The 21626-nt window shown below is 32.8% G+C and overlaps 1 protein-coding gene across 13 annotated transcripts in view; it reads right to left on the bottom strand.

Annotated features, from left to right (window-relative positions):
• Nucleotides 1-21626, bottom strand: part of DOCK7 (dedicator of cytokinesis 7) — a 176819-nt gene that overhangs the window by 111542 nt on the left and 43651 nt on the right. For 12 of the 13 annotated variants that reach the window (XR_012511209.1, XR_012511208.1, XM_074376358.1 and 9 more), the window contains exons 11-14: nt 17723-17888; nt 13424-13566; nt 9854-9947; nt 9022-9184 (exon numbers count right to left, since the gene is read on the bottom strand). Coding sequence is in view for 11 of the 13 variants with exons in the window: in XM_074376358.1 (XP_074232459.1) it covers nt 9022-9184; nt 9854-9947; nt 13424-13566; nt 17723-17888 (566 nt within the window). In the remaining 2 variants the exon portion in view is untranslated. Of the gene's footprint in view, nt 1-9021; nt 9185-9853; nt 9948-13423; nt 13567-17722; nt 17902-21626 lie in introns of all 13 variants that reach the window. The other variant, XM_045512582.2, reaches the window with a different exon arrangement.

Below are 21626 nucleotides of genomic sequence, written 5' to 3'. Positions count from 1 at the left end.
ATACTGTATTGAAATAGGTTCACAGTCTTAAACAAGTACAGTAGATCATGATTACTAAGTCATATTGACTTCAAATATCTATCAGCTATCGCTGTAACTCATGAGTTAACTTATCTATAATGTATACATGTTATATATTTTAACACAATATTATGAAAACAAATAATTTTAAAGGGATCTTGTCAGACTACAATAAGAATGAGTGTACTTGTGGCATCAAGTTAAAGTTTAATAATTTATTCCCCTTGGACGTGGTGTGAGTCTAATACTTATGTGTAGGCTTTCAAACAGAATTAAGAATCATAACAAGTTACTGAATGCTTAAAAAGCCTGAGAGGTGTTTATGTATGTTTCCAAATTCAATAAAGATTCAGTTCCCTAAATTATAGAAATTTAAATTCTTGTTTTTATTGACATCCAATAGAAGTATGATTCTGTTATTTCTAATTTAAACAATTTAAATTCTAAATCCTTAAGGACTGTTATATGCAAGTCTTTTGACCATAATATCACTTATCAGTATTTATTTCTAAGTAAGTTTTTAAAGAAACTACCAAAGATAAATAAAATCTTGAATTAAATACAGTTTTTAAAGAAAACAGTGTCCAAGTTATATAGTAACTCATCATAGTCAAAACTCAGCATTATGTATTTTACATTACCCAACATATGTCATTTATTTTTAATATATAACACATGTAAATATATATGATCTATGTGGATCCTTCATAAAGATTTTGTTCCAAAAATTACAAAAGAAAAAGGCAAGAATAAGTTTTAGTTTTCAGAACCACATCCAAGCTGTCAAAATTCACTTTTTAGAGCCAGAATGCCAAAACAGCTTTTTTCCCCGAAAAAACAGGACTCTTTCAAATGCAAAGTAACACATTATTTAATATACCAATTGTTTTCTCTTTTTGTATTCTAATCTTTTATAATTCTCACACAATATGTTTTATTTTGTTCCTTTTAGGAGTACTAAGTTTTTTCTGCATTTAAAGCTCAGATTGAGAGAATTTGGGGATAGAGGATTTTTTTCTTTATGGTTCACAAACTTGTGTCCTTCTGTTCTCACTAATTTGCCAAAAGTACTCTAACTGTATCACTAATACAACTGTCAAATCTAGTGGCCTCTTAGTTCACATTCCCTTTGGTTTCTTTACTACTTATTAGTAAGATTCCTTTCTCAAATTCGACCTTCATTTTGCTTGCACAATACTACTACACTCTGGGATTATCTCTAACTTGAATCCACCTTTAAAGCTGTATTCCCTCCTAGTGTTGAGCACTGTGGACCAATGTACAATATTCAATCATCTCTTCTACTCTGATCGTCAGAAATTCTTTCTACTCATGGACTCATCTGTTTTCCATGAATTAAGTTCCCAAATCTACATACTATTCCCAAATTTTTCTCCAGTTCCCCTTCTTCCATTGCCTACCTGTCATCTCTCCTTTTGATATCCTATAGCATCCTCAAATTCAACTTATCAAATAACAAATTCATCAATACCTTACTGCTTCTGCTGGTCCTTTCTCCCTTTCACCTTACCACGATCTCCTTTTTCTTTACATTCATTAATGACACTACCATGCTTCCAGGCATAAAAGCTTGGAACCTGAGAGATACCTCTGGCATTTCAATTAACTTTGTAAACCACCCTTCCTATACCATAAGCCACTAAGTTCAATAAAATCTTCTTTTCAAAAGACTCTTAATCAGATACACTTTTCCATTTCTACTGCCAAAAACCTACCAAGCACTGCCTTTAACCTGAGTCTCAAATTATCTAAACAGTCTCCTGCCTGGCCCCCTAATTTTATGTCTATCTCCCTTGAATCTTTCCAAAACAATACCATACTTTGCTCTCTGTCATTCAAATTTGTCTAATAAAAGAGTATAACAACTGAGCACAATGAAAATATACCCTTACAGGTCCTGGTGATAAAGGATGAAATGGCTTGATATAAGCACAAATTTCTTCTAGAATCCTATTAGGATTTTATTTTAAATCTCAAAATCTTATCTTAAAATCGCATGTGAATTGCGTTTTCTACTTCATAAATCTACATTATATAAAAATAGTTACTTCCTCCTGAAAACTTCTAAAAAGTGATGTTCCTGGAAGAAGTGTCAAGTTTATCCTGTGGACTTGCATATCCCATTTAGCTGTGTCCTCACAAGAATGTGTAACCCAATTAGAAGAGCATAAACCCTCAGATCTAATGAAAATCATCTACTTTTAAACATCTCCTGTATACTTTCCTAATGCCATTCCATTTACCTAGAATGCCTCCCATTACCTTTCTGCTTGGCTAGGTCCTATTTATACTTCAAGGAAGCACAAATAATCTCACTTCTTCCACAAATATCCCACAAATGGAGGCCCTTCCTCCGAAACTTTGCAGCACTACTGTCTGTATCCCTTCAACTGGCACTTAACAAGTAAAGAAAAGATAGAAAACAAATCTGGAAAATCGTAACAATAAAAATAGTGAAAAATAGCAATAAAACCCCAAGAGCATCAAAGATAGTCAGACTACTTGTTTTTAGTGAACTGCAAAACACCTATACCAAGCCTCTATTCTGAACGAGTGTGAATTTTACTGAGACCAAGTATACACATTTCCTATGGCAGTATTATCTATTTACACACCATCATCCTAGAATCAGCATGTTCATGATTGTATCTTTTCTTCCTAATACCATAACTCATGGAAATCAATTAACTCATTCATTAATCAAAAGTGTATTCATTAATCAATAATATTCAATTTAAAATGTATTCATCAATCAGTATATATTGAGTATCTACTCTTTACCTCCTTATAAAACCTATTCCAAATACATATATTGTTACATATTCCACATTCTCTTATAGGATAATCAAACATCCTTTTGTTTTTTCCCATAACTAACAACCACAAGTACTGCACTTATGTATCTACTAAGTAATCATCCAACACAGCAGTTTCGAAGATTGAAAAGAAAGTGACCAAGTGTTGGCCATTTTATCAAAGTCCAAAGTGTTCTCATGGCAAATTAAACAGGGCAAAGTTACTCAACTGGTGTGAAATATGCAGTTCAAGGTCATGAAAGTAGGATTAACACTCTCTCTAATGAGGTTTCAGTGACATTTTAGAAAATACAAAAATCAAGGATTCCATCTCAAATATACACTGTTTTTTCTAAATTCATGTTTAATCCCAGGAGCAATCATACATCTAACAAAATGATTAGGTTTATTTGAAAAAGCAATAACCTACAACCTTAAAGACGTAAGGCTCTAACTGTTTATCTTCAAATAACCACCTAAGTCTCAATTTCCACATCCCATATGTGAGAATAGTAATAAACTTGCCAAATCTACTTCATGGAGTTGTAATTACCAGGTAAGACACTGTATGTGAATGGTTTTATGAACTATTAAGTTCTAAATAAATGTATATACTTGTAAAAACTAGATCTCAGGTATTAGTCTTAACATCTCTTTAAGTAAGTACTCTGTACAAATACTTCTTAACTGAAAATACTCTAATTCTTAGGCTAGGAGAGCAAAACGGCTCTCCACACACTCTGCTGCTTCTGGGATTTCACTCCTTTCCTCGGAGTCTGAGGTAACACTCGATCACATTCAAGCCCTCAGCTAAAAACTCCTAAGTGGCTACGTTAAACTGTTAGAAAACAGAGCTTCCAACTCAAGAATTTCTGTAGTTAAAATAAACTAGGACCAATTAGACAGGATAAAAGCTTGAATGTCATATTTAGGGCAAAACCACAACAGTGGAGTATGGCAATAACATCTATAAAAACTAAAAATAAAAACAAAGACCAATACTCTCTAAAGAAGGGAACCAAAAACTTGAATGGAAAAAAAATACTCAATTTTCACTGAAATTTACACTTCCTTAAATTCTGAATGTAGGAAACTAACCATGCTAGTAATATATGAGACTTTATCATTAAAAGAAATCATACATAACTGTGTATAACAACTACTGTAGATATTTCAAAACACTGTTAATGCTTAATATTACTTAGAAAATATGGTAGTTTTTAGACCTATGGTTACATCTTGTTATTTAATTCATTAATAAAGAAACATATATCACAACTTAAAATACTGATAACTGTAATTTAATGTAACTTATTTCCTTTGTTATCCTATGTATTTCATTTTATGCATTAAAAAAGATTATTCCCAAAAAGAGACTCCCAGGATTTACAAAACTGCCACAGGGTATTAAGAACCCCAACTCTAAAGGGAGAACTACCATCATATGATAATCTAGTTTAAGAAACATGAATTACATGGCTCTCAGGTCATAATATAAGTAGTACAGTCTTCCCTTAGTATCTATGGGGGCTTGATTCAGGACCATTAAGGATACCAAAATCCAGAGATGCTCAAGTACCTTATATAAAACAGCACAGGATTTGCACATCCTCCCACATACTCTAAGTCATCTCTAGATTACTTATAATACCTAATGCAATGTAAACACCACGTGAATTGTTGCCAGGACACAGCAAATTCAAGTTCTGCTTTTGTGGATGTTTCTGGAATTTACTTTTCCCAAGTATTTTCGACCTGCAGTTGGTTGAATATGCAGATACGGAACCCACTAATACGAAGGGCCAACTATATACACTTACTTTTGAATAACCAAGCTATTCCTAGAAACAAAATTTTAGGAAAATTCAATCACCATACAATAAGCTTATTAAACTACTCAGAAGAAAACTGATACAGGGTAAGATTATAAAGCGATCATAAAAAAAATTAGCCACAATAACATCTGAAGTGCTTAAGTCCTTATCTGTTAGAAATAAATACTAAAGGATTGACTAGTGAAATGACACGATGATGAGGCTTCACTTTAAAGTACTACAAGGAAAAAAGGGACAGGGTACAGACGAAGCAGGAATGACAATGTAAGTTAACTGTATGTACTGTTCTATTTTCTTTTGTGTATGTTTGTAATTTTCTATTATAAGAAGTTTAAAACTATATTCAGATTAATTCACAGGACTATTTTACTGAGGATTTATTTACTTTTACTGAGGATTTTTAAGAGATGTATGGGGCAAACTCCTAACTTCTAACTAAGATCCAGATCAAAATGAACCACATCTTTTCATTTTGTTTCTCACAGTATCACCAGGTCTGAATCACTACATTGATTCCTGTATTCTTAGTAACACCATATTTGCTGGATATAGGGTTTCTAAAATTGGAAGAAAAACAAAGATGTGAAAGTTCAACAGGTGATTACAACTAAGGCTACTTTTGGGAAAGAGGCTAAATCTTAACAGTCTCACTAAGAATAGCATGTGCTCTATGACATATCTCTTAAAAACTGGATGTCAATAAAACAGACAATAAAACACAAATATTTGCTCAATTAGATGTACCATGACCTTTATAACTCAGGTGCAACAGTGGTTATCAAGTAACAATTGGGAACATGAGTAACATTACACCCAATCTACTACTTTTCAGATGATTTCATATATTCAATAAAAAAATTTTTTACAGAGTAAGGAAGAGCTCTTTATTTGATTATCTTAATGTAACAACTGCACTAGAATTTTTTTCTATGATACCATGATAGCGTAAGTATTTCCTTAATAAAGCAAGCATTTGATATAAATTATCTCCACTTATTTGGCAAAATAAGAAATATGTCATTCATTTCCAAACTGCTAGAAACTACCATGTATCTACATTCTCATTTCCCCCATAGAAGATTTGAATAGACCAGTTCCCTTCTGGTTTAACACTTTACAAGAATAAGTGAACAACCACATGTGGTGGAAAAAAAAAAAAAAGACTTCATTTAAATGTGAAAATCTTTAACTTTAGGTATAGCTTAATAATATTTTTTTAAAAACATCTTTGAGAAGTCTCAATAACATCTTTAAAAGCACATTTTCATTTAAAAAATAAAAATTAAGCTAAAAATATATTTTTTACATATATCTCCTTTTAGACAGCTTTTTCTAAATTGTTTGATAATAACTATAAAATTTGGAAGCAGTAGGTGTTAAGTAACAGGAAATCTGTCACTTTCAGAATACAGTTCTTTTTCCTAGTTTCTCACCTGTTAAATGTTTGCCTCAATAATGTGCATTCTCCTCTATTCAGACAATTTATCTTTTAAACGTTTTTACTTGAGACCCTTTAAAATATACTTAAGTTTAGTACTAAAAATAAATACAATGTGCAAATATTTTCTTAAAACTCACACTAAAAATGCTTAAATTTGTGGTTTTTTCAGATACAAATCTGAACCCTATGGAATGTCAGCTTTGTCATCTATAAAACACGGATAATTATACTGGTTCTGTGCAGGCTGTTGTACACAGTTAATGAGATAATGGCGATATGTAAACTAAAAAGAGTCCTACTGTCTATTTTCTTTATTAAACATTATTCACTGGAAAATGTACACATACAGATTGTATTAGATTCCTTTACAAGATAGTAGGCAGAATTGATCTCTAAATTGTTCAATACAAACCTTGGATTATATAATCACTTCTTTATTCCATGTCCTTTTAAGCAGTTTATATATATATATATATATATATATATATATATATATATATATATATACACATATATATGTAAAATTTATAGAATATCTGTATCACCTGTTTGTTTTAAAAGCACCATATATTTTCTTTGGCCTATCTTCCAGGAATTTTACTCATGTTAAGTGCCATTGCTAATGCAATGCTTTGTGCTCTGTACCCTCACAAGAAAAGATAGGTATTATCATCTCACATTTTATTAATAAAACTTGAGTGCCAATAAATTAAGTAACTTGTTCTATGATACCAAATAGTAAACATTGAAGTCAGAAATCACACCCATATCTGAATGACTTTAAATTCCATTCTCATATGACTGTACAGTTTCTTATTTCTTAATTCATTGAATAAATATTTACTGTGTGCTCTCCATGTGCTAGCACACTATTCCAGATGCTAGAGATAAAGTGGTGAACAAAACAGACAAGTCCCTGCCCTTTACAGTAATTACATTCTAATAAGAGAAAAAAACGATCATATAACTACATAGTGTAACACCAGATAATGGTAAGTGCAAGGAAGGGTAAAGAGCTGGAGGAAGGAAGCAGCAGATCCTTTCAGTTAGGGTGATGAGAGTGACCTTTAAGCAGATATATGTCTGAATAAGGAGTCAAGTCATGTAACGATCTGGGGAAAAAACATGACAGGCAAAGAGAAGAAAAAATTTAAAAAATCTTAGGCAGAATTTTGTTTGTTCAAAGATAAATAAAAAGGCCATTGAAGCTAAAATGAAATGAGCAAGGCAGAGAATAGGTGGATATGAAGTTAGAGAAAGGCAGGAGCCAGATCATGTAGAATCTTATAGATTATTATAAAAAATTCATTTGTAACAAATTATGGTTACCAAAAGGGAAAGAGCGGAGGAAGGATAAATCAGGAGTTGGGGATTAACAGATAAACACTACTACATATAAAATAGATAAACAACAAGGACCTACTGTATAGCACAGGAAACTACATTTAATTTCTTGTAATAACATATAATGGAAAAGAATAATATATATATGTATGTATATGTATAACTGAATTACTTTGCTGCACACCTGAAACTAACATTGTAAATCAACTACACTTCAGTAAAACACAAAATCAAAAAAAAAATTCATTATTTTTCTGCTTGTAATGGACACCACTAGGGGTTTTAGACAGAGGAATAAATGATCTGATTTGTATCTTTTAAAAATCTCTCTGGCTACAACGTTGAGAACTAACTGAACAAGGGTAGAGATAAAATGATCAAATTTAAAAAGGTACAGCAAAATTCCAGATCAGTAGCTATCTAATATTCTACCCTCTAGTCCCATGTGACTACAGACCATTTGAAATGTGGCTCATCTGAATTGAAATATGGTTTAAGTGTAAAATACACACCAGACTTTGAAGACTTTTAGTAAGAGTGAAAAAAAAAAAGTCAAAGAATTTTTTTATATTTATTTCACATTAAAAGAATAATATTTTAGATATATTGGGTTAAAACATATAATTAAAGTTAATTTCACTTGTTTCTTTTTATTTTTTTTAATGTAGCAAGTATAAAATTTTGAATTACAAACGTGGTTCCCATTATATTTCTATCTGACAGTGCTGAACTGGATGTTGACCAGAATTTTAAAGGCTGAAGAAGAAAGAAGTATTGGATTTGGGATTCATTTTGAAAGTAGAGCCTATAGAACACATTGGAGGAGAAAATGTGAATAACAAAGAGAAATCATTTCAATTCCAAAATTTTTGGTCTCAGGAACTGGGTAAATGGTGGTGAAATATACCATAAAATGGGGACGTCTAGGTAAAAACTTATGTCTCAGTTGTCTTGTTGGCTATCCCAACTGACATGTCAAGTCATGGTCTCAGCATTCACAAATAAAGGGAGCCTCACTCATAAAGAGTACATGTAAATGGCGCCCCTGGAGTTATGCAGTGTTCAGCCCAAAAAGTCTAACCAACAACTTCCTGTCAAGTTTTCTCTGAGTAATGTAGAATTACTAAATGTTGTTGGTTAGCTGTTAGAACATAGTGCAGGCACATAAATTCGATTCATGTATAATGCTAGATTCTATTAATAAGAACATTTGAGGAAATATAGTAACTAGGAGTTCAAATGTTTTAACCTAACAACCCACAATTCAAATGCTAGCTCCAACACAGTAAAAGTATAACCTTGTTATCCTTCAGTTTACTCACTTCTAAAATGAAGGTAATACCTACTTCAAGCTATGAGGATTAAATAAGCTAATGTATATAAGGTAATTAACATTATATCTGGTGCATAGTAAAACCTTAATACATTACAGCTATTAATAAAATCATGAGGTAAGAAATGGAATAAGCACAAACCTACAAAAGATTTTTTAAGTTTCATTCTACATTAGTATTAGAATATACAGTATCTTATTTCAGAATTCTCCAAAAGTAAAATGTGTTACCTGTAAGTAGTGTTTGGAACATAGACATCCCTTGCAGGAAACTCCAAAATTTCTCTGGTAGGTCTAACTCTACTGTCAGGGTAAAGCTTCACCTGAAGCAGCTCTGGAGTTAAGCAATAATGGGGGTTTTCCGGTGCAGGAGAAATGTCTATCTTTAGCTGAGCTGCATATAAAAATATATTATAAAAACAATGTAAACATAATAAATAACAACTTTACACTAAAAATACTTTTGGAAGAATTTAGATCCTATTTTTGCAAAAAGTGTGGGAAGAAACCAAAAACTGCTATCATCTCAGACCTCTAAATTATTTCATCTTACCAAGTCTCACACTTATATATTACTTATACAGACATAAATACATAAAATAATAAATGCTCACTGAATGAATGAATGGAAAGGAAGGAGAAAGCAAAAAAGACAAAAAAGAAAGAATCTAGCATAGAAACAAGCCAACATTTTGAAGACTAAATGATTTGGTTTAAACTCAATTGACTTCAAAATAGTTTCATTCCCATGGTTTACTCTGATCATAATATGAATCTGTTTCTGAATATTTACCATTTCATTTATGTTTTTTCCTCTCTAGAAAACAATTTTAAGCCACAATATTATTCATTGTTCTCATTTCAGTACTCAAATTATCAAAGGTAATCCTCCATCCAAACTGTTAGACCACAGGAGAGTAGAATAGTGACATGAAGACTGGCAGGTATTGAGCACAAAAAGACACGTGGGCCAGATAAGTGAAAAAAGGAATACATAATTACAAAAACTACAACTATTAGTGATGATAATAGTTGTCTTCATGTCTGCAAAATTTCAAAATACCTGTAATAGGTCTTAGTCGCCGTAAAACAGAAGATGGCCTTCTCATGTCAGCAAGGAATTTGTACAGATCTTCATCACTTAAGCGGTCTCCTTCCTGATTTTAAAAACAGAGGAAAAAGTATTCGACAAAAAAAATGTAGTAGATCCTGCCCTTCTTCCTTCAATTTAATCAGAATGAAAAGTAAAATTAAGTTAATATAATTATGATTAAAAATAAATACACTAACACACCAAAAAACATGCTATTTTCTTCTTTCTATGCTTTCAAGTTTTATTAAAAGTTATGATATTGCTATTTTTTAATTTTATACTTCTATTTATAGCTCATTATCTATGTTTATAAGGTATTACAGGACATTCTAAAATAAAAATTGATGCAAATTAGAGGCAGATAAAAAGAAAAAAGAAAAATAAGAATATAGACATAAAACAGACATACATACATATATGATAGTCATAAATTTGTTACACTTGAATTTTTGTCTTTTCAATTTTATATCACCAAATTTCTTAAGTGCAAAATATACAGCATTAGCTGAATTTGAAAAAGAAAAGGAAGTAACAACAAAAAACTACTCTTAAGAAAAAAGACAATTATCCTGATAGTAAGAGCAGAAAGAAAACTCTGGAAAGACCTCAATCAATGGGAAAAAAGATAAACAAAAAATCAAACCATATCTAATTAACAGAAAAATCTTAATTTAATGTAATATTTTTCTTACACTTATATAGGTAGAAGTTAATTTTATTCTTTCATTCAAGAGTCAGTCTTTAGATTTTATTAATTCAAACCTCTTGCATTTGATATCATATTATTTTTAATTCATAGTTCATACAGTGTCTTTTCATCTTACTGGTAATGAACATAATTAAAGCTACGTTATTACTGTGTGCTCACCTTGAGCCAGATCCCATTTGTTCACTACTGTATTCTAAACAGGATACAGAATTGATCTTCTTTCATCCCATTATCTTAAAAAGTAATTTAAAATTTCTAAATGGTTGGAGGTTTTTGTTAATACTTTTATAACTGGTTTTTAGTTTCATGAGTTATGTTATGTTTAAAGAATCTGACTTTATGAAGTTTTTTTCAACTAATTATTGTAAATGTTTCATCAGTTGCTAAAATATACCCTTCTGGGTGTAGAATTAATACAGCTCTTTAAATGTTCCTTATTTGAAATACAGATTATCTCTAGACTCAATTACTTCTGTCTACTTAACCTGTTAAATTGACTATATTAGTGGTCTCCATTCTTTACACCCTGTCTATTTTCATGCCTTTTGTTGGGTAGGACATAGCTCTCTCCCTAAGGCTTAGCTATGGGACTTCTTTAGCCAGTAAGCAAACATGACACAAACACTTGAAAAACATTTATATAAGTAAGGTGGCCTTCTCTCTTGAATTTCTGCCACTGCTATAAGAACATGACCAAGGTGGCCTGCTAGAGAATAATTGAGAGACATGGAAAAGGTCCGAATCATTTCAGTTTGCCCAGCAGATGTCAGTCTAGATCAGCTGATGCCAGTCAATCACCAAACACATGAATAAGCATAGCTGACAATCATTCCTCCATTCTGCATGCTTACCGCTGTGCACTCCTGAAGCAACTAACTTCTATACATGTCAACAAACAATAGTCCTTAAAATTAATGTGTGGAGTTTTAAAATCTCCATGTATTTCTAATAATTTTGGCTTGACACATTACAAATCTGTGTACATAAACATTCCTAATTACTATATCCCAATCATGAATAGTAATCTCTCATCGATTTAAAACAAAAAATTGCCTTATGTATCTCATTTAGGAGAAACTAGTACCTTGAATTCTACTTTATTAAAATTACAATCTCTATTTTTTACTTAATATGCACTTGCTTGATATTCTAGCTATTTACTTATAAAAATCATACATGCTAACAGTTAAAAAAATTACAGAATTGTACAAGAGTCAAGTGTAAATGCTTTTCATTGTTCCTTTTGTAAGTTTTCACACTTTGTTCCAGTTACCAGTTATCAGTCTCTAACACAGTGTCCAGTACATGACGAATGCTCAACAAATATTTATTAGATAAATAGGTAGGTGGGTGGATTGATGCTCAGTACATGGTGAATGCTCAAAAAATATTTGTCAAATAAACAGGTGGGTGGATGGATGACTTGTTGATTTAAGTTTACAATACAAGTTCAATAGTAAAGCTGGCGGAAGAAATTTTTTAAAAGCTGTGGAAATAGCAGAAGTGACAGTGGCTCAAAAAAGAGAGAGAGAGAAATGTCATAGATACAAAGTTGTGTCATTGTACTAAGTAAATCTACTGCCCTGTTTCCATAGCTAAGTTTGGGCTATCACCTCACCCAAGTAACACTGTGGCCTTTTCTAGACTCTTTCTTGCATTATTATCCATAGTAAAAAGAAAGACCCTTGCCACTTCAGACACCTCACCTGCTTTATTTTCCATCTGAGTCTCACAGAGCAGCTGCCTGTGAAAGCTACTGATACATAACCGTGAGAAAGGTTTCATATAGATCGCTACCTGTCAGTTCATGACACATCCTGCCCTAAACCCTTGCCCTCTCAAATTATAAGGTGTCAGTAGGCCAGGATTTTCTCCTCTTATTTAGAATAACACCTCAGAAGGAAGGATTTTGAGATAATACTCAGCATTCTCCTTCAATTTGCTCCAAAATACATACATGGTACTCTTCTCCAGTTTGTCACACTAACACAAATTTTCTCCTGTTCTTATATGGTTCTGGTCAACTGGTTATCTCAGGTAGACTTTCAAAATTTTCTGATTTTGATTCACAGTATAAAATTCATTTTACATCAAAACCCAGTCGCACATACACACATATCCACATATCCATAGGTATGCACAAACACAAAAATTGGAGGGAAAAAAACTTCAGCAGTATTTAACTTCACTAAGTGCAATGCACTATTATTTTTCTATTCTACTGGGTTTCTTTTTTTAATGTTGTGTGTTATCTACTAAATTTCCATCACTATTAATGGATCATGACCAGCATTTGAAAACTACTGATTTGACTCATGAATTGAAGTACAGGAAACATACTTGCAAAGAACAAAATATCTTTGATCAAGAAATTTTTGGACCTATAAATTCACCTATAAAAATAATGTTGAATGTATTTGAGCACAAAAATGAACCACTAGGGCCTGAAATTTATATTCCATATTCTATGGATGTAGTACGTTAGGTCAAGAAAAAACTTGGGTGGGGAGGACAGATGAACCACACATTTACTCTAAGAAAATTCATAAATCATCAATGCTTAAGAAAGCTAAACTATTAAAATTAAGAAATAGAATATACATGTAGATGATTGATTTTGACGCGTTACTAGTCAGTGTCAACATTTAAATAAATATAATGATAAAACAATATTATATTATTTTTTATTCTTATACTTTTTATTCTTAACCTTTTTAACTTCTTGAAATCACATATGTATATGTACTACGAGCACAACTGTGATTTTTCTAAAATCAAAAGAATTTTATGTACAAATAGTCCCCTAGAATTCCTACATGACACAACAATACCTGCTTAAAAAAATTTGTCACTGTGAGAGTAGCAGGTCGAAAGCTGGTCAAGTTACAAGCATCATCTCCACTTGTTGTCCTTTCAAGTGATCTTCTGCCAACAATACTAGAATTCCTTCTCTCTGACCAAGACCCTTTTCGTTCTACCAAAGAAAAAAAAATAAGACATTCATTATCATTTTATTTAAAATTTGTTTTAAAGCAGCTTTCCAAACACAGCAAAAAAATCCACTGAAGCTGAAAATTATCCCCTCAACATACTGACTATAGTAGAATAATTTCATGTCTGGAGAGATCAGTGAGAAAGCACAAAACCTGAATCCTCAGGTTCTCTTTTAAAATGGCTCCAGTGTAAAATGAGTCTCTTACCACACAGAGATTATGCATATAACCAAAAATGAGCTATGAAAAGCAGCTAGAGAGGAGCTGTGTATTTACTAGAAAATATTCATAATATAAATTTTAGTCACCATATAATAATGGTCTCCCAGCCTCAGTACTTGAGTTTGAAACAAAATTTAAGATAACTTGCATTCAAAGTCTTTGCTGTCATTCAAAACCAATACAGCAACTATGCTGAAAATCAACCAGGAAATAGAAAAGAAGCAAAACTATAAACAAACTAGACCTAACAGGCATCTACAGTACACTCCACTAAGCAAAAGCAGAATATACATTCTTCTCAAGCATACGTAAGAAATTCTAATTTATCTTTAAACTATATACTAAGCTATAAAACAAAATACAATAAATTCAAAGGGACTGAAATCATATAAAATATGTTTTCCAAGAAAAGTTGAATTAAACTATAAGTCAATTACAGAAGAAAATTTGGGAAATTCATAAACATGTGAATATTAAACAGCAGACTTCTGACTAACTGATGGAGCAAAGAGGAAATAACAAGGGAAATTAAAAAACATCAAAGATACAGGAAAACGAAAGTACAAAATACCCAGACATATGAGATATCACTAAAGAAGTGCTCAGAGGGAAATTTTTAGCTGTAAATGCCTATATTAAAAAAGAAGATCTCAAACAAGTAACTTAAACTTACAACTTCAGAAACTAGAAAAAGAAGGGAAAATTAATCTGAAATAGGCATTTAGAAAGGTATACCAAAAAAGACAACACTTGAGCAGAAATAAATGAAGTAAAAACTAGAAAAACAATAGAAGAAAACTCAAGAAAACCAAAAACTTATTTTTCAAAAAGATGAAAATTTTAAAACTTTAGCTAAACTAATGAAGAAAAGAAATACATAGAAAGGACTCAAATTACTCAAGTCAGGAATGAAACAGGGGACATCACTACAGACCTTAGAGAGAAAAAAGGATTATACTGCACTACTATGAATAACTGTAAGTCAACAGTCAGATTAAATAACAATTTAGGTGAAATGAATATATTTCTAGAAAGATACACACTATCAAAACTGACTGAGGGTGAAAGAGAAAATATGAATAGATCTAAAATAAGAGATCTAATTAGTAATAAAAATATTTACCACAAAGACAAAATCAAGCCAAGATGGCTTCACTAGTGAATTCTCCCAAACTCTCAATGAAGAATGAATACCAATTGCTCACAAACTCTTCCAAAAAGCAGAAGGAAGAATTCACAACTCATTTCTATGAGGCCAGTATTACCCTGACACCAAACCAGATAGAGATATTTTAAGAAAGAAAAACTACAGACCAGTATCCCTTAGGAAAACAGAAGCAAAAATAATAAACAAAATACGAGGAAATAGACTCTAACAGCATATATAAAAAATTACATATCATGACCAAGTGAGACTTCTCCCAGAAATGTAAGATTAGCTTAACATCCAAAACCAATCAATTAATGCAGTACACTATACCAAAAGACTACAGGACAAAAGCCATACAAATCATCTCAATAAAATGAAGAGAAAGCATTTTACAAAATCCAACATCCATTCATAACAAAAACACTCAGAAAGCTAGACACAGGAGGGAATTTCCTCAAGCCTACAGCAAACATCACACTGCTGAAAAACTAAATGCATTCCCTTAAGGTCAGGAACAAGATGAGGATACCCACTCTTACCACCTTTATTGAATATTGTACAGGGAGTTCTAGTGAAGATAATTAGAAAAGAAAAAGAAATAAAGGCATCCAGATTGGAAAGGAAAAAGAAAACCTATTTTTATTTGCAGATGATATGATCTTGTATATAAAAAATCCTAAAGAACCCAGAAAAGAAAAAAAATGGGAATTAATAAACATGTTCAAAAAGGTTTCAAAGCACAAGCTCAAAATTCAAAAGCCAGTTGTATTTCTATACAACAGAAATGAACACTATGAAAATGAAATTAAGAAAACAATTCCATTTAAAATAGCATCAAAAACCAATAAGATACTTGGATACATATTTAACAAGGGAAGGGCAAGACATACACTGAAAACTACAAAACATTGTTTAAAAAAATTTTTTTAAGATCTAAATAAATGGAAAAACATTCCATAGATTTGAATATTTAATATTGTTATTTGGACAATACTCTCCCAATTGATCTACAAAATCAACGAAATTCCTTTCAAAATTCCAGCTGCCTTTGAGCAAAAATTAACGCTGTAGGAACTTTTATGAAAATGAAAGAGCCCAAAATAGTCAAAACAATCTTGGAAAACAAACTGGAGGAACCACTAATCCCAATTTCAAAACTTACTGCAAAGCCAAAATAATAGACAGTATAGTACTAGCAATAACTTAGACATATACATCAATGGAAAAGAACTGAAGAGTCCAGAAATAAACCCATTCATCTACAGTCAACTGATTTTCAAGAAGAGTGCCAAGACCATTCAATAGGGAAAGAATAGTCTTTTCAACAAATGGTGCGGGACAGCTAGATATCCACATAAAAAGAATGAAGTTGGAAACCTTATCATGTACAAAAATTAACTCAAAATAAGTTATACCCAAATATAAGAGTTGTAACTATAAAACTCTTAAGACAAAAACATACAAATAAATTTCCTCTATCTTGGATTAGGTAATGCTCTCTTAGGTACAATACCAAAAGCACAACAACAAAAGAAAAATCAGAGAAACTGAATTACATCAAAATTTAAAATTTCTGTGCTACAAACAACACCATCAAGAAGTAAAAGGACAACCCATAGACTGGGAGAAAATACCTGCAAATCCTTTATTAAATAAGGGACTTGCATCCAGAATACATAGAGAAAGAACTCTTACTACTTAATAACAAGAATACAAAAAAGCCAGTTAAAAAATGAGCATTAACTCAATAAGAAAAAAAATTCATTAAAAAATGAGCAAAGGTTATCACTGTATATTTCTCAAAATAAGATAAACAAGTAATAAATGCACACAAAATGATATTCAACATCATTAGTATCAGGGAAAGGCAAATACAAACTGCAGTGAGACACCACTTCACCTGCACTAGGATGGCTATATTCAAAGTACAGATAATAAAAGCATTGGCAAAGATGTTTAGAAACTGGAGCACTCATACGCTGCTAGTGGAATTTTTAAATGGTGCAGCCACATTGGAAAACAGTCTGGCAGTTCTTCAAAAGGTTAAACAGAATTATCGTATTACCAGTGATTTCACTTCTAGCTATATGCCCAAGAGAAATAAAACATACGTCCACACAAAAGCTTACACATGAATGTTCACTGCAGCATTATTCATAATAATCAAAAAGTTGAAACAACCTAATGTCTATCAGCTGATGAATGGATAAATAAAATACAGTATATCTATACAAGGGACTATTACTCAGCAATAAAAAGAAATGAAATACTGCTACATGCTGTAACACAGATGAATCTTAAAACATTATCCTAAGTGAAAGAAGGTAGTCACAAAAGACTACCTATTGTATAATTCTATCAATACAAAATGTCTGGCATAGGCAAATCCATTCAGACAAAACAGATTAGAGGTTGGTTAGTACTGAATTTAATGAATTAGAGAGAATAAAGAGTGACTACTAATGAGTGCAAAAGTGCACTGAATTACACACGTTAAATGGGTGAACTATATGGTATGTGAATTATATCTCAATAAATCTGTTAAAGGAAAAAAACAAAACCCTTTTAATGCCTCATTACATTGCAAAGTTTACAAGTAAAACAAGTCTACGTAAGAAAAGTGTTTAATTATACATGTAGGAATATATACATATTTTTGATGGATGTACTGGGGATTGAATCCAGGACCTCGCATGCACTCTACCACTGAGCTAATACCCTCCCCCATTATACATGTAGAAATATTTTATACAAAACACTCTTACCTCCAGTGCTTATTTCTACTTCTGTAGAATCTCTTTCCAAACTACCAGCACTGCTAACAATGTTCATTAAATGGATTGCAGTCCAAGCAAAAGGCATGCGATACTTTCCAAGTCTCTGGCAAAACTGATCGGCTTGACTTTTCAGCTTCTCCAATTTTTCCTTATTCTGCAAAATAAAACTTTATACATTATATGATTATGCTCAAAAGAAATGAATTAAAGGCTACTTCATAACATACAAGGAAAATATAAAAGTTAAGAATTCTCAGCAAAGATGGAAAAACAGTCTGTACCTTTCAGAGATCAAGTAACAGTGTATTATCTACACTACTAAACAACCTCAACCAGTTCTACAAATGTATGTAAAAGTCTTTAAAATTTCTGTTTGTGATGATCTTATGTTGGGAGAAAATGAAGGAGAGCAAGTGTCAAACACGTTTACGTACTACAAGTACTATTTTATGAAAGGAAAAATAACCGTGTTCTAGTCAGCATCTGCCAACTACAAAATATTCTAGGTTATGCCTTGTTAAATTTTGTATTTCTAAGAAAGATAGAAGTGGTTGGGCCATTTTGAAATAATCACTAACATATGACAACCATGACATGAGTGGGGGTCACAAACTGACCAATAATAAATAAGCCCAGAGTTGTAATAAAAGAAGCAAAAAAAAAAAAAAAAAAAAGTATGACAAGAGGACGAAACCCTGGGAAAAGACTAATGACCCAAAGAGTGTGTGCTTATCTGGAAGCCATCCTGAAGCTGGCTCAGTTTTTAGGCTATCCCCGAAACAAACACTAAGATGGCTTGCAATAGTCAACCAATGGTCCAAGGGTGAAAACATACACCAAAATCTTTCACATACTCTGTCCATATAAGATGTTTGTGAGGTATACTCTGGTGATAGTGTCCTATCTTGGGACTCAGGGCTGAGAAAAGATGAAGGGATAGCTAAATTGTAGCTGTTTATTGCTGTATCTGTCAGACATCCAAAAAAGATTCTTGCTTTAAGAGTACTTAATTCTATCAGCTTATGTAAATATGTAAGGGAAGTGTGAAATAAGCTGCAATTATATACCTATAAGCTACATATTAACAGAGCAAATTTAATTTGTAAAATGATGACCTGGGGAAAGCCAGGATACTTTAACCCTAATTTGAACCAGACATCCAGGAATCAGAGAATATTATGTGCTCAGAAGTAACCATATAAGCAGAAAAGGCCCAATTCTTGATCTGAATCTCAGAAAAATAGAAAGCAAAATGTTTTTTAGATTTTGGTGACCTGTCCAGTATTCCTCAAGTACATCTCTCCTGGATGTCTGACATATTAAACCATGTGTGCAAAGATCTACAATCACCTGCCATTCTTCTTTTTTTTTTTTTTTTGATAAACTTCATTCTTTTAGAGCAGTTTCAGGTTTATAGCAGAATTGAGCAGAAAATACACAGTTCCCACATGGCCCTCCCCACCCACACATATATACTCCCCTACCCTTAACATCCCTCGTCAGTGTGGCATATTTGGTACAATCGATGAACCAACATGAGCACATTGTTATCAACCAAAGGCCATAGTTTGCATTAGGGTTCACTCTTGACACTGCACATTCTATGAGTTTTGACAGATGCATAATGACATGTAGCCACCACTATAGTATCATACAGAGTAATTTCATTGCCCTAAAAATCCCTTGTGCTCCATCTATTCATTCCTCCCTCCCTCCCTCCCCCCAAACCCCTGGAAACCACAATCTTTGTATTGTTTCTGTAGCTGTGCCTTTTCTAGAATGTCATTTGGTTGGAATCATACAGTTTGTAGCCTTTTCAGACTGGCTTCTTTCATTTAGCAATATGTCTTTTTAAGTCTCTTCTATGTCTTTCATGGCTTGATAGATCATTTATTTTTTTTACCACAAAAAAATTTTTAAATTTACATATATGTACTGTTTGTTGTTCTAAGAATGTTTAGAGCTTTAGCTTTTTAAACTTACATAGTTATCAAAGGAATAAAGTCTACCACAAAATAAGAATTAACTCAAAAAGATACATACACTCTTCCATTAACAGCAACATTATTTATAGTTGCCAAGACATGGAAGCATCCCAAGTACACATCAACAGCTGAATAGACAATGGAGATGCAGCATGTATATATATATATATTAGTGTGTGTGTGTGTATGTGTATATGTATATGTGTGTGTGTGTGGTGCGTGTGTGTGTGTGGTGTGTGTGTGTGTGTGTGTGTGTGTGACGGAATACAACTCACCCATTAAAAAGAAGGATATTTTGCCATTTGCGACCCTTCATTCACTTTTTTTCCACTTCAAAAAACCAGAATTTTACAACTGGCAGAGATATTCCCATTACATCAAAAACAACAAAACATCTAGAAATAAACTTAACCAAGGAGGTCACCTATACTCTGAAAACTGAAATGACACAAAGAAATGAAAAGATTTCTTGTACTCTTGGATTTGAAGAATTGATACTATCAAAATGGCCACACTACCCAAAGCAATCCACAGATCCAATGTAACCACCATCAAAATGCTCGCGGCATTCCTCATAGAACTAGAACAATTCCAGAATTTATAAGGAACCACAAAAGACTCCCAACAACCAAAGCAATCTTTTGTAGGTCTCTTTTTTTTCCTCTTTCTTCTTTCTGTTCTCTTTTCTTATGGTTTGATGACTAGAGAAAGTCCTTTAACACTTGTTGTAAAGCTGGTTTGGTGGTTCTGAAATCTTTTAGCTTTTGTTTATCTGTGAAGCTGTTGATTTCTCCATCAACTCTGAATGAGAGCCTGGCTGGATAGGGTATTCTTGGTTGTAAGTTTCCCTCTTGCATCACTTTATATCGTGCCACTGCCTCCTGGCCTGTAGAGTTTCTGCTGAAAAATCAGCTGATAAACTTATGGGAGTTCCCTTGTGTGTTATTCATTGCTTTTCTCTTGCTAATTTTAATATTTTCTCCTTATCTTTAATCGTTGTCAATTTGATGACTATGTGCCTTGGTGTGTTCCTCTTTGGGCTTATTCTGTGTGGTACTCTCTGTGCTTCCAGGACCTGGGTGACTATTTCCTATACCAAGTTGGGGAAGTTTGCAGTTATTATCTCTCCAAAATTTTCTCAGGTCCTTTCTCTCTCTCTTCTCTTCCTGGAACCCCTATAATGTGAATATTAGAGTGCTTCATGTTGTCCCAGAGTTCTCTTAAATTATCCTCATTCCTTTTTATTCTTTTGTCTTTTTTCTGTTCTGAAGTAGTGATTTCCATTAATCTGTCTTTTAGCTCACTGATCCATTCTTCTGCCTCATTTAGTCTATTCTTGGTTCCTTCTAGTGTATTGTTCATTTCAGTGATTTTATTCTTCAACTCTGTTTGGGTATTCTTTGTATTTCCCAACTCTTTGCTAAAAGCTTCCCTCTGTGAATCTATACTTCTCTTGAGTTCTCTGAACATCTTGGCCATCATTACTTTAAACTCTTTCTCAGATAAATTACCTCTCTCCTCATCACTTGTTGCTTCTTCTGGGATTTTATCCTGTGCCTTGGCCTGGGAGACATTCCTTTGCCGCCTCATATTGTCTATCATATTGCTGCTATCATATTGTCTACGTGTTTGTGGATTTCTTTCACAGGCTTTGGGATTATTGTTTTCTTATTTCTAGTATCTGCACCTGGTGGATAAGGCTGGACTAGAGGCTTATGCAGGTTTCCTGGCAGGAGGAGCCAATGCCTGCCCACTGATGGGTGAAGCTTGGTCCTGGACCTCTGGTGGGTAGGGCTGTGTCTAGAGGCCTTTGTGGCTTAAGAAGTCTGCTGATGGGTGTGGCTGTGTTCCCACCCTGTATGTTGTTTGGCCTAAGGCTTCCCTACAGGCTGTTGGGTGGGGCTAGG

This window comes from Camelus bactrianus, chromosome 13 (genome assembly GCF_048773025.1).
Source record: "Camelus bactrianus isolate YW-2024 breed Bactrian camel chromosome 13, ASM4877302v1, whole genome shotgun sequence".
Taxonomy (NCBI): domain Eukaryota; kingdom Metazoa; phylum Chordata; class Mammalia; order Artiodactyla; family Camelidae; genus Camelus; species Camelus bactrianus.
This window is presented reverse-complemented; position numbering and strand designations above follow the sequence as displayed.